Source organism: Convolutriloba macropyga, chromosome 9, assembly GCF_964194025.1.
Source record: "Convolutriloba macropyga chromosome 9, txConMacr16.3, whole genome shotgun sequence".
Classification (NCBI taxonomy): domain Eukaryota; kingdom Metazoa; phylum Xenacoelomorpha; order Acoela; family Convolutidae; genus Convolutriloba; species Convolutriloba macropyga.
In genome coordinates, this window is record NC_134476.1 from 60,412,382 (window position 1) to 60,425,243 (window position 12,862).

The 12,862-nt window shown below is 38.8% G+C and overlaps 1 protein-coding gene across 3 annotated transcripts in view; it reads right to left on the reverse strand.

The window, feature by feature from the left end:
- Positions 1-8,462, reverse strand: part of LOC142345904 (uncharacterized) — a 106,666-nt gene extending 98,204 nt beyond the window's left edge. For 2 of the 3 annotated variants that reach the window (XM_075398349.1, XM_075398351.1), the window contains exon 1: positions 706-1,028. In XM_075398349.1, coding sequence (XP_075254464.1) covers positions 706-817 — 112 coding nt within the window. In that variant the 5' untranslated portion in view covers positions 818-1,028. Of the gene's footprint in view, positions 1-705; positions 1,029-8,176 lie in introns of those variants that run through there. The other variant, XM_075398350.1, reaches the window with a different exon arrangement.
- Positions 8,463-12,862: the final 4,400 nt, after the last annotated feature.

The following is a 12,862-nucleotide window of genomic DNA, read 5'->3' on the forward strand; positions in this document are numbered from 1 at the left end:
TTTAGTGGTTGATCGTCAGTAGCTGGCCACGGGGGGGGGGGGGACGGGAGAAGGGGGTGCAGAGGGGGGTAGCAACTTTTGGTTGGGGGGAACAGCGCGGTGGGGGGTGGTGGCAATAGTGGGGGGTGGGTGTGGGATTAATAGTGGGGGGAGGGGTCTTCAACCTCGCATAAAAAAAAAATCGACAGGACTAATATAATTGCTAAACTTCGTTTGAGAGCAATTAAAAAGTCACTCGAAGTCGAAAAACAAGCGCATAAAAAGGACAAGCAAAAGGACACACATGTGTACAATAATTGCTTCAGTCCTCGCTTGAGGGCAATTCAACGTCATTTATTTCAGGTTTAAAAACCTTCGCTTCTTATATTGCTTCAGTGATTAGAATTAACATGCAAACTCGATGACTGCTTTCAATTAACTTTCTAATCATCATGAACTCATCCCTCAAAACTTAAGAGCATCAGTACACTCTAAACTCTTTGGATTGAAAAAAAATTGGAGCCCTAAAAAACCAGTTGAAATGACGCCGCTATTAGTTATTTTAAAATGCATTCCAAAAATTACCTTACACTTCAGCATTAAAATCTTTTGTATAAATTGAATCCAATTTAATGTCGATTGCAATGCAAGAAACAGAAAAAAAATCTACATACAAAAGCGTATTCAGTGTAAGTTAGAATACAATCCAATTGTTCCATAACCCACCAGCTTTTGAATAGGCGTCTTCGTGTCTGTGAAGAGGATCAGAAGCCTTTTCACTCTGTGCTTTGTGGTCTACGATAAAGAACCACTCAAAGAGAGGGAAGTTGGAAGACATTGTGGTTGTGTTAATGATGAGAATTATGACAACTGTTGATCCAATTGATTGGTCAGGAGAAAATGAAATTGGTCCATAAAATGTTTGAACGGGTGGATATCTACATTATTTGCCGTCTTTTGATTGCAAAGATCTGTTCCTGAGCAAAAATATCAATCGTCTAGCATCTCTTCTAAAAAAACACAAAATAACCAAAAATGCAACATAACCGGCAAAATTCCAGAAAATAGCCGCCTGTGACCCGCTTGACACACATTGTAGTAGTAGAAGGAGAGTCTTTAGGGTCGGAGCCCTCGGGTGTAGAACCCTTCAGTTTTCGTTTGGTACGAGTTTTTTCATTGGATTACAGATTCCACAGTTGCATAGAAGTCTCTAGATGCAGCTGTCGAGTTCGTTGTAGCTTCTTTGGAAATAGTTTTGGTACATCTCTGTCAGACGTTTCTTCGTCATTGTCTTCTCCGTTGTTCTACTGATGATGTTGAATAGCTTTGCGGCTCTGAAGAAGTTTTCGTCTGATTTATGTAGTCGGTGTTTGGGGAGTTCAAAATCCAGCTTTTGTCTTGTTTCGTTTTCTTTTCGCTTTGGCAGTTTGTCTTCGGGGACGTAGTAATTGCCTTCTAGGATTGAGAGGAGATTGAGGACATTGTGCATTTCCATGTACATGGAGAATGGGAGTATTTTAAGTGTTTCGAGTCTTTGATGTTATTCGTCGTTTCCACCGCATATTCACTTCATTGCCTTGTGCTGGATCTTCTCGATTGATTTCATGTCAGTCTTCGAAGGGTACCAAAACTGGGAGGCGTAAAAGATTACGGGCACTACGTATCCTATATAAGCGTTCAGTTTCATTTCCATTGAGGTTCTGCTCGAAACATTTCGTTTGTGTGTAGAAGGCTTTCCACGCTTTGGTTGTTCTAAGTTGGCAATTTGCGCTCCAAGAGAGATTTCGAGACATTACGACTCCGAGATTGTTTTTGGGTGGCGACGGTTTTTAGACCTGCCTCATCACGCTCGGCTAGATCCCCTCCGATGAGGAGAGTTTTAATTTTGCTAACATTTAGGCTCATATGGTTTGCTTTGCTCCATTTCTGTATTTCCCCGAGAGTGGTCTCGCATTCGTGCTCACCGTGGGTAATTGCTTTGAAATCATCCGCGTATCCGAAGGTCTCAGATTTCTTCGGGGAGATCGTCAATGTAGATATTGATTATCAGAGGCCCCAAAATTGATCCCTGAGATACTCCGCTGGTTACATTTCTGGTCTTTGATTTGCTTGTTCCGATTTTGATGCGTTGCGTTCGGTTTGTGAGATAGCTTTGGAGTAGTTGGAGTAGCTTTCCTCCGAGGCCAATGTTCTCGAGCTTCTGGATGAGTCTTTTGTGCGCTACTTTGTCAAAGGCTTTTCTGAAATCAACAAACAGAGTTCGAATGTCATTGCATTCTTTCGATTCAAGTTGCTGGTATAGTTCTTCTGTGAAGAGGATGAAATGAAGAACTGCTGATTGTTTCTTTCTGAAACCGTGTTGGGAGTCAGAGAGGGTTCTTTCTATTGGTGGTTAAAGTCGTTCGAAGATGATTTTCTCGAAAAGTTTTGAGACGTTCTTCAGGAGACTTATTGGTCAATACTGTGTGATGTCTGCGTTGGCGTTTTTTTTGTAGATCGGGGTGATCTCACTTGTTTTCCAGTTCTCTGGGAATTTTATTTTATTAGGGCAGGTTTGGAAGATAAGTTTGAGAGATTTTGCCACAGCTGGGGCGCTCTTAAGATTAAATTTCCGATGCTGTTTCGGCCGCACGCTTTGTTTGCCTGGAGGCCCAGCTGTTCTCTTTCGATTTCTTCTTCAGAAAGTCTGAGGCAGTTGAGTCTCTGTTTTGGGTAGACTGAGGGTTCGTTGATTTTACCATCTTTGGTGAAAACGTCGGAGAAGTCGTTGAGGAGATGGCACTTTTCACTATCGGTTGTGCTTGTTTTCTTTGTTTCTTGTCCATTTTGCACAACATTGTAGTACATTTTATCAGGGAAGTGTTTTGATTTGCGTAGGGATTTCAGGTATTTCTGTAGGTCAAACATTCGGCGGTTTTTGAAGAGTTTGTCTTCATAGACTGCCTGATCTGTCAAGAATTGCTCATTGACGAGTTTTTTGCGTCGTTTTATCTTTATCAGGAGGTTGAGGGTCGGTGCTCTCTCATATTTCCTTTCATCTTAAGTTCGTGTGATGTGGCAGAGGAAATCCATGGGGGAAGGTTTGCTCGGTGCTGAGTGACACGGGGGATTAGTATCTCGATTATCTTTTCAATCCATAGGTACCATTGGTCAACAAGTTCATCGACGTTGCTGAAGCAGTAGGGTGAAAAAGGATGGTCTCTGATGTGGCTGTTAAAATCTTTCCAGTCCACTTTGTGATATGCATGTTTCACTTTGGGGGCTGCTTTCGTAGCTGATATGTCGATGGAAATGGTTGTCCGGAATGCTTGATGCTCGGAGCATCTCTTTCTGTTGATTGAGTAATCCCGTGTGAGGATTTTGTCGATTTGGGCGATTTCAATGCTGTCACGAGATTGGGTGAGGCATAAATCCAGTGATTGATTTCGTTTGCAAGGCAGAATTTGATGAAGTCAGTGGGTTTCAAAGTTGTTGAGACGCCAAAGTTCGTAGTCATCATCTGAGAGCATGCTGTTCCAATCAGCTCCAGGGAGGTTGAGATCGCCGCTGACAACTAAGTTGTGATTGTCCCGTTGTTTCATCTGCTTTTCAATTTCTTCCAGATTTCGTGGATTTGACTGGCTGGTGCCCTGTAAGGGCTATGTTTAGGAGGGTTGTACATGCAGCAAATTACAAGTGCTTCAGTTGGAGTTTGTAACGCAATCGATAACTTTCCGAGTGCGTGTGTTTTTCAGTCTGTAGTGAAGAATGTCTTTCACCGCAATGAGAACTCCTCCGTGTTTTGAGTTATGGTTTACAGTAGGTCGGTCAGTTCTGTGGATTGTGTATCCAGTAAGAAAGAGTGCATTGTCAGGTACATCGCTTGTTAACCAGGTTTCCGTGAGACAGAGTACATCGTAGTTCCTCTTTGCTATTTCATTGTCAAAGAATTGTCGCCTTTGGAAGTCAAGCAGACTTCACACATTGAAACTGAGTATTTGGAGTTTGTTTTTATTTTGTAGTCAATTTGGTTCTGGAGGTGAGCTGCTGCCAGTAGAAGAGACATCAACGTCCATCCATTTCTGGTTTTCTTTTTTCTGCAGTTTCAGATTGCGAATTCGCAAGTCTTTTAGGGCTATTTTCTCGACATCTGTGAGGTATCTGCGCTTGATCAACAGAGCATTTTCAAACTTTTTCTCGTCCGGACTGAGTTCTCGGCTCACGAATATTGGTTTATCGTAGGTTGCAAGTTTGTGGGCGGACAGCAGGACAAGTCACCGATGATGTTCACTGGTGAATTTTGCAATTATGGTTCTCGTTTTCTCATTTTCGTAGGTTCCAACGTTTTACATCATCCATTGGGCAGTCGATATCCATGTGGGCGAGGATTTCCTTGACTTTCTGAACATTTTCATCATAAGGCTCTCTCGCGGTTTTTCGGGAGGATTCGGGAATCCCTCGGAAGCTTATCTAATCGAATGTTCGCTTTTCTCGGATGATCGGCTGTGCTGGTTGACGCGCGGCTGGTTTTGTCGGCTCGGGCGAAGGGGACTTGATTTTCGCTCGGATTTTGGATATCTCAATTTGACTTCATCGAAGCTCTTTGCTATTTCCGCCACGTCTGGGGATTCTCTGCTGAATGCCAAGTTGTCTAGAACTCGGTCTCGTTGGTTGTTCTGCAAACAGTCGATTGCAATTGAAACAGAGAAAACGAAACAGAAGATGAAAAAATTTTGTAGTCAAAGTGTCAAATTTGGATTTTTTCGGACCCCAGTTTTTTTGACCCCCGTTACAAATGATATGGTGTTATATAGCACGTTACAATGTAAGAAAATAGCACGTGTGCCTTGGGGTCACAAAAAATTTATGCTCACTAAGCTGGGGGGGGGCAAAACAGAATAGATGCAAATTTTCTTATTTGGTGCGCAAATTTTCATATTTGGTTAGATTCTAAAACAACAATTAATTCAACTTCTTAACTGCAGGCCATTAAGCTTAATACTAATGCCAGCTAGCAATCGCTTTAATGAACATTAATAATTTAACGCACTGTGACTTAATGAACGCGCTTTATATGTTTATCCCGTTTCTTTGATTAATTGTAAAAATTAAATGTAAAAGAAACCAATTTGTCAAATTAAAATTACTTCCGATATTTAAAACAAACGTTTTCAAACTTTACGTTCATCATCAGGTTAAAACTGTTTTACAAATAGTTAAAGGATAAAATAAATATGTATTTACATTTGTCTGAGACCACACTTAAAACATTTCTAGGAACTATTCTAAAAAATTCAATCAAAAATTATTCCTTATGTACAATATTTAGCCTATTTACAACTCATATTTACATCTGTTATCAATTTATTTAAAAAAATTCCTATTCCGGAATTTTCGGTTTTGGCCATGTTCTTGTATTTTTTATTAAAATTTAAACACTACCAAAACAAGATCGAAATTATTACTCTAGCCTGTTCAAAACTATTAACCAAAACCAATCAGTTAAAACTGAAAAAAGACTGCTTGAAGAGCCACATGTGAGCAAAGAATTTTGCCGGCTGATAAAATTTTTCCACGCCTGTTTCTCGAAAACAAGGTAATGAACAAAATGTTTTCCCACGTTTTCATTACGCTAGTAGTAGTAGAAAAGGATTTTGAACAATCAGCTCAAGGCTATGAACCCATTCACAAAATTCAATTTATTTTAGTTTTGAGTTGATCGAGTCCATTACAGTGTCCATATCTGCACATTTTCCATGTGCACTTGTTGTCTACGTTGAAAAATTTTTCAAAGAAACGATTGTGGATTCTTTTCAGTGTAGTTTTGTTCAGGATCGTTACGTAGTCCTTGTACACTTGCAAGACGTAGTTGAACAGTATTTTGGTTCGTCGAAAACTTGTCAGTTTTACGGAGTCGACTTTTCGGAACATTGAATTCCCCTCTCTGTGCTTGTCGCGTCATTTCAGCAGATTCATCAGATTCAGGTTGAATTGTTACGTCATACTGATCTTTGAGGAGCGCCAGTATGTCATGCATTCCGATGTAGACAGAGGGGGAGTAAATTAAGCCCTAGGGTTCGGTCTTTGTATGCTGCATTTGTTGCCAAGATCCATTTGGTTGCCACTTTTTGGATATGTTTAATTTCTTGAAGGTTTTGCCTGTTTGGGCACCACGCTTGAGTGGCATAAGTAACGATTGGAACGATGTAACCAGTGTCTGCGTCGAGTTTTATTTTAACAGAGCAATTCACAGCAAGGTTTCTCTTAATTTGGAAGAGGATACTCATGGCTTTTGCTGATCTTTGATGGGCTGGATTTCCAGGTTATGTTGCAATTTACTATCAAACCAAGGTCTCTTTGTGTGCCGGTTGAGCTTACTAACTCAACAATCAAATTGAATGCCGCTTCGAGGCCATTTCATGCATTAAAACAAGAATAGCATGACAAGCAAAATTTAATGCTACATTCCATCGAAGAAATACGTTTTTGTTCACTTTGTTCAACATTCATATTCAGCAACTATTATTAGTACGCAATCACCACACATGATGTTAAACTGAAACTCAAAATCCAATTATACTATTATTGCCACGTATTCAAATGTTCACAATCACACAGATTTAGCTCAAACGGAGCAAAAGATATCCAACATAATAAGCCAGATTCGATGATTTTTGCGATTTTCATACCAATTCAGAGAGTGCGGTGCACCGTAAAAGGTATCCCGAACCCCAAAACTCAGTGTATTCAGCGAAACTTACAACTTAGTGATCTACAACCAATCAGAGAAGCTAATTTGACATGTACGGCGGTATAAATAGAGCTTGAAAAACTAGCAAAAATCAGTAGAAACTCGTTAATTTTGTCTTATTAAATTGACATACAGTATGTATTGGAGCACACTTTCTTGAGCCGTAAATTTACTGTTATCGTGTTTTATTTCTGTAGATCATATTAGTGATTGTCCAGTGATAACTTAACTTTGACTTGTGGAAAGAGAATTAACTTTGATATTCTCAATCTTCCCTTCTGAGGAACGAAGTTCCTAAGTAAGAGAAACTTTGTGCAAAGGATAAAGTCAGCTTCTCTTATTGTTTTTAACGAAGCCTAGCCTAATTTAGCCTAATTTCATATTGGTGTTATTGAAACATATAAAGAGACTTGCTCACATTAATGTTAGAAAATTTGTTACTGTTATTCAGTTATAGTTACACTAAATGTGACCTTTCCTATAACCTTTGATTAAAAAAACCTGAAACTTCGCATGACTATAATCAATTTTTAGAGCTAAAATTTGTGGGAACGGGAATTCCTAAATTCGGTTTATAATTTGAGTTAATAAGAAAAACTCAACAAAAATTTGATTGTTTCAATCAGAATTGGTTTTTTCTGAGAGAAACAAGTTTGTTATTCAGCAAAGCTGAGCAATTATTCAAGAAAACTAATTGAGCAACAAGTAATGCAATGTTAATCTACAGTAAAGTGGATAACACAGTTCACAAAATTTAACTGTAAAAACACAATATCCGGACAGAATTGAAACCGCTGAAATGGACTGAGCGGTGTAAAGTTCTTCTTGTCTTAGATAGAAGAGCAGCCGTTACAATTGGTCCAGCGAACGGGAGAGTGATGGGAAAACTGCTATCTAGTCGCATAACTAATCACGGTTGCTTTTATATTTTGTACAAACTTAGTTTCAGAATGAGAGCACTCGAATCACAAAAATCAAGAAATAAAGAGTGAAAAAGTCACTCGAAGTCGAAAAACAAAGGCATAAAAAGGACAAGCAAAAAGACACACATGTCTACAATAATTGCTTCAGTCTTCGCTTGAGGGCAATTCAATGTCATTTATTTCAGGTTTAAAAACCTTAGCTTCTTATATTGCTTCAGTGATCAGAATTAATACGCAAACTCAATGACTGCTTTCAAATAACTTTCTAATCATCATGAACTCATCTCTCGAAACTAAGAGCATCAGTACACTCCAAACTCTTTAAATTGAAAAAAATTTGAACCCTAAAAAACCAGTTGAAATGACGTCTATTTTAATTATTTTGAAATGCATTTCAAAAATTACCTCGCACTTCAGCATTAAAATCTTTTGTATATCTTGAACCCAATATAATGTCGATTGCGATGCAAGAAACACAAAAAAGCTACAAACAAAAGCGTATTCAGTGTAAGTTAGAATACAATCCAATTGCTCCATAACCTACCAGCTTTTGAATAGGCGTCTTCGTGTCTGCGAAGATTATCAGAAGCCTTTTCACTCTGTGCTTTGTGGTCCACGATAAAGAACCACTCAAAGAGAGGGAAGTTGGAAGGCATTGTGAGTGTGTTAATGATGAGAATTATGACAACTGTTGATCCAATTGATTGGTCAGGAGAAAATGAAATTGGTCCATAAAATGTTTGAACGGGTGGATATCTACATTGTTTGCCGTCGTTTGATTGCAAACATCTGTTCCTGAGCAAAAATATCAATCGTCTAGCATATCTTCTGAAAAAACACAAAAACCAAAAAAGCAACTTAGCCGGCAAAATTCCAGAAAAAAGCCGCATGTGACCCGCTCTACACACATTGCAACTGAAACAGAGAAAAAAAGAAACAGAAACTGAAAGAGTTTTTCCAAGTGTCAAAATATTTGGATCTATTTTTTCGGCCCCCAGTTATTTTATGAACCTCTATTACAAATGATATGGTGTTATATAGCACGTTGCAATGTAAGAAAAAATCACGTGTGCCTGGGGGCATAAATGATTTACGCTCATTAAGCTGGGGAGGGGGCAATTTTCTTATTTGGTGCGCAAATTTTGCGTATTTGGTTAGATTCTAAAACAATACTTAATTCAACTTCTTAACTGAATGCCATTAAGCATAATACTAATGCCAGCTAGCAATCGCTTAAATGAACATGAAAAATTTAACGCACTGTGACTTAATGAACGGGCTTTATATGTTCATGCCGTTTCTTTGATTAATTGTAAAATTTGAACACTACCAAAACAAGATTGAAATTATTACTCTAGCCTGTTCAAAACTATTAACCAAAACCAATCAGTTGAAACTGAAAAAAGACTGCTTGAAAAGCCACATGTGAGCAAAGAATTTTGCCTGCTGATAAAATTTTTCCACGCCTGTTTCTCGAAAACAAGGTAATGAACAAAACGTTTTACCACGTTTTCATTACTCTAGTAGTAGTAGTAGAAAAGGATTTTGAGCAATAAGCTCAAGGCTTTGAACCCATTCACAAAATTCAATTTATTTAGTTTTGAGTTTATCGAGTCCATTACAGTGTCCATATCTGCACATTTTCCATGTGCACTTGTTGTCTACGTTGAAAAATTTTTCAAAGAAACGATGGTAGATTCTTTTCAGTGTAGTTTTGTTCAAGATTGTTCCGTAGTCCTTGTACACTTGCAAGACGTAGTTGAACAGTATTTTGGTTCGTCGAAAACTTGTCAGTTTTACGGAGTCGACTTTTCGGAACATTGAATTCCCCTCTCTGTGCTTGTCGCGTCATTTCAGCAGATTCATCAGATTCAGGTTGAATTGTTAGGTCATACTGATTTTTGAGGAGCGCCAGTATGTCATGCATTTCGATGTAGACAGAGGGGGAGTAAATTAAGCCCTAGGGGTTGGTCTTTGTATGCTGCATTTGTTGCCAAGATCCATTTGGTTGCCACTTTTTGGATATGTTCAATTTCCTGAAGGTTTTGCCTGTTTGGGCACCACGCTTGAGAAGCATAAGTAACTATTGGAACGATGTAACCAGTGTCTGCGTCGAGTTTTATTTTAACAGAGCAATTTACAGCAAGGTTTCTCTTAATTTGGAAGAGGGCACTCATGGCTTTTGCTGATCTTTGATGAGTTGGATTTCCAGGTTATGTTGCAATTTACTATCAAACCAAGGTCTCTTTGTGTGCCGGTTGAGCTTACTAAATAAACAATCAAATTGAACAGTGCTTCGAGGCCATTTCAAGCATTAAAGCAAGAATAGCATGACAAAAGAAATTTGATTCTACATGCTATCGAAGAAATACGGATTTGTTCACTTTGTTCAACATTTAAAATTAGTAACTATTATAAGTACGCAATCATCACAAATGAAGTTAAACTGAATCTCAAACTCCAACTATACTATTATTGCCACGTATTCAAATGTTCACAATCGCACAGATTTAGCTCAAACGGAGCAAGAGATATCCAACATGATAAGCCAGATTCGATGAAATTTGCGATTTTCATAAAAACTCAGAGAGTGGGGGCACCGTATAAGGCATCCCGAACCCCACACTCAGTGTATTCAGAGAATCTTAAATTATAGTGATCTAAAATCAATCAGAGAAGCTTATTTGACATGTACGGCGGTATAAATAGAGCTTGAAAAACTAGCACAAATCAGTAGAAACTCGTAGATTTTGACTTATTAAACTGACATACGGTGCGTATTGAAGCACACTTTCTTGAGCCGTAAATTTAGTGTTATCGTGTCTTAATTCTGTAGATCAAATTAGTGATTATCCAGTTATAACTTAACTTTGACTAGTGAAAATAGAATTAACTTTGATATTCTCAATCTTCCCTCCGTAGGAACGAAGTTCCTAAAAAAAAATATTTGTGCAAAGCATAAAATCAGTTTCTCTTAATGTTTTTAACGAAGCCTAGCCTAATTTAGCCTAATTTCATATTGGTGTTATTGAAACCAATAAAGAGACTTGCTATTATTAAAGTTAGAAAATTTGTTTTTGTTATTCAGTTATAGTTACACTAAGTGCGACCTTTTTCCTATAATATTTGAAAAAGAAAGCTGAAACTTTGCATGACTATAGCCAAGTTATAATGCTACCTTTGACTAGTGAAAATAGAATTAACTTTGATATTCTCAATCTTCCCTCCGTAGGAACGAAGTTCCTAAAAAAAAAATATTTGTGCAAAGCATAAAATCAGTTTCTCTTAATGTTTTTAACGAAGCCTAGCCTAATTTAGCCTAATTTCATATTGGTGTTATTGAAACCAATAAAGAGACTTGCTATTATTAAAGTTAGAAAATTTGTTTTTGTTATTCAGTTATAGTTACACTAAGTGCGACCTTTTTCCTATAATATTTGAAAAAGAAAGCTGAAACTTTGCATGACTATAGCCAAGTTATAATGCTACCATTTGTAAGCACGGGTATTCCTAAATTCGGTTTGTATTTTGAGTTATTAAGAAAAGCTCAACAAAATTTTGATTGTTTCAATCTGAATTGGTTTTGTTTTTCTGAGAGGAACAAGTTTGTTATTCAGCAAATATGAGCAATTATTTAAAAAGACTAATTGAGCAGCAAGTAATGCAACGGTAATCTACACTATAGCGGATAATACACTTCACAAAAGTTAACTGCAATAACACAATATCCGGACAGAATTGAAACCGCTGAAACGAACTGGGCGGTGTAAAGTTTTCCTTGTCTTTGATAGGAGAGCAGCCGTACCATTTTGTCCATCCACCCGGACAGTGAAAGGCAAACTGCTATTCAATCTGATGCAGAGAGCGACGAGGGCGCCCCCAAAGAGAATCAAACAAATCAACAGCAACAGCTCATCGAGGCGAACAGAAGAGTGCAATTCGATAAAGAAAATGAAGTGCGAACCCTGCTCAAAGGAAATCAGCAACGCAAAAGCAATCAGCAACCAAGCAATTCAACCAAAACCAGCACAGAAGAGCTTCAGTCAACAGCTCACAGGTACGACAAGAAGTTCTAAGACTTAGTTGACGAAGTCAACACTAAAAGAAGGCTTGGCTACAAAATAAATGAAGATTCAGATCGAACCATCAAACTAAGAGTAATCTACCAACAGACTGTTCACCTTCTAGAAGAAGAAATACCCAGGCAACTACAGCGCCAAAACAAGCTTGTGCCCAACCAAGCAAATTTTGTTGAAGAACATCTGAAAGAAGCAAGAAAGTGCAAAGCAAGTTTGGATTAATATTGGCCTGCATATATAAGTAAAGGCACGCAACCAGAAAAGAACAGAGAACAAAACAACGCACCTGAAGCAGTGAACGACAACGGGAGCAACAGCAACACTCAACTGACAACCCAGTTGCTCAAACAGTAGTCAATGGAGCAACAGCAAGAGGTATCTTCAGCAGAGACATCTTCAGCAGACCAAAGACGTGAGGAAAGGATGAAGAAATTCGATATCAAATTCAAAACCAAGATGCGACTGGAGCAAGAACGGTTCAAGCGCAGGAAACTAGAGCTGGAAATGCAGATGAAGGAACTGAAAACCAACCATCCACTGCTGAAGCAAGAGTGAGAGCTAGAGCGCAAAGTGAAGAGAACAGCGTTAGAGAATGAAGATGTCCGTTCCCAATCAGGAAGTGCTCGAGACAAGTCACCATTCAACTGGACCCCAAAAACGAGAGAGGTCTCAGACTGGGCCGGTATGATCGACAACCTTCCAACACCAGATCGATCAGCAGCTAGCTTCGAAGTAACCCCTGAAGTGAACAGGCCTTGTCGCTTCTCATGATATCGCAGTTCACGAGACCGATACTCAAGTACTGAAGACCAAGACGTTTTCCCCAGAACCTGTATACTACAATACAATAGTGGGTACGCAGGTGGCAGCAGCCTATCAAAGCTGAAATTGAACAATTTCGATGGAAACCCCCTCGAAAGCCCGTAGTGGTCTAGTATGTTTATTGCTACAGTAGAGCAACGTCCAATATCAGACTCAGAGACGATGAGCCACCTGAAGACTCTACTGACAAGCAAAGCTAAGTCAGTGATCTCTGGAATGGGCTATTCTGTACAGTTCTATGGTACTGCATGTAGCATTCTTGAGAGGAAGTTTGGAAGGCCTCATGTGATCATTGATGCACAACTGGAGAGTCTTCGCAAAGCAAGTCA